This window comes from Chaetura pelagica, unplaced genomic scaffold, assembly GCF_000747805.2.
Source record: "Chaetura pelagica isolate M959 unplaced genomic scaffold, ChaPel_1.0 scaffold2488, whole genome shotgun sequence".
Taxonomy (NCBI): Eukaryota; Metazoa; Chordata; class Aves; order Apodiformes; family Apodidae; genus Chaetura; species Chaetura pelagica.
The window spans coordinates 6,815-7,156 of NW_009954163.1; the positions used below are offsets into that span (position 1 = coordinate 6,815).

Sequence of the window (342 nt, forward strand, 5' to 3'; positions counted from 1 at the left end):
TGCTGGCCCGCCTGGGCCGGCAGCCGCCCCAGCAGGTCGGTCACCACGGCGGCCACCGGCCCCGCGAAGGACGAGGCCACCCCCGGGGACAGGAGCAGCCGCCCCAGCAGCCGCCGCAGCCGCTGCCACTCGTCCCCCTCCCTGCAAGGACACAGGGACACGGGTGACAGGAGGGACATGGGGGACACAGGTCACACAGGGGACACAGGATACGTGGAGGACATGGTGACAAGGAGGCAGACAAGGGACACGGGGACATGGGTGGCACAGGGGTTCGTGTGGGGGGACATGGGTAACACAGGGTACGTGGAGGAGAGAGGGAGACATGGGGGGGGGACAGAG

At 69.6% G+C, this 342-nt stretch overlaps 1 protein-coding gene across 1 annotated transcript in view; it reads right to left on the minus strand.

Annotated features, from left to right (window-relative positions):
* LOC104393340 (25-hydroxyvitamin D-1 alpha hydroxylase, mitochondrial) overlaps window positions 1-141 on the minus strand; it is a gene marked incomplete at its 5' end in the record, with an annotated part of 6,577 nt that extends 6,436 nt beyond the window's left edge. Inside the window, one exon of the mRNA XM_010002821.1 lies at window positions 12-141. Coding sequence (XP_010001123.1) covers window positions 12-141 — 130 coding nt within the window. The remainder of the gene's footprint in view (window positions 1-11) is intronic.
* Between the last annotated feature and the right edge of the window lie 201 nt (window positions 142-342).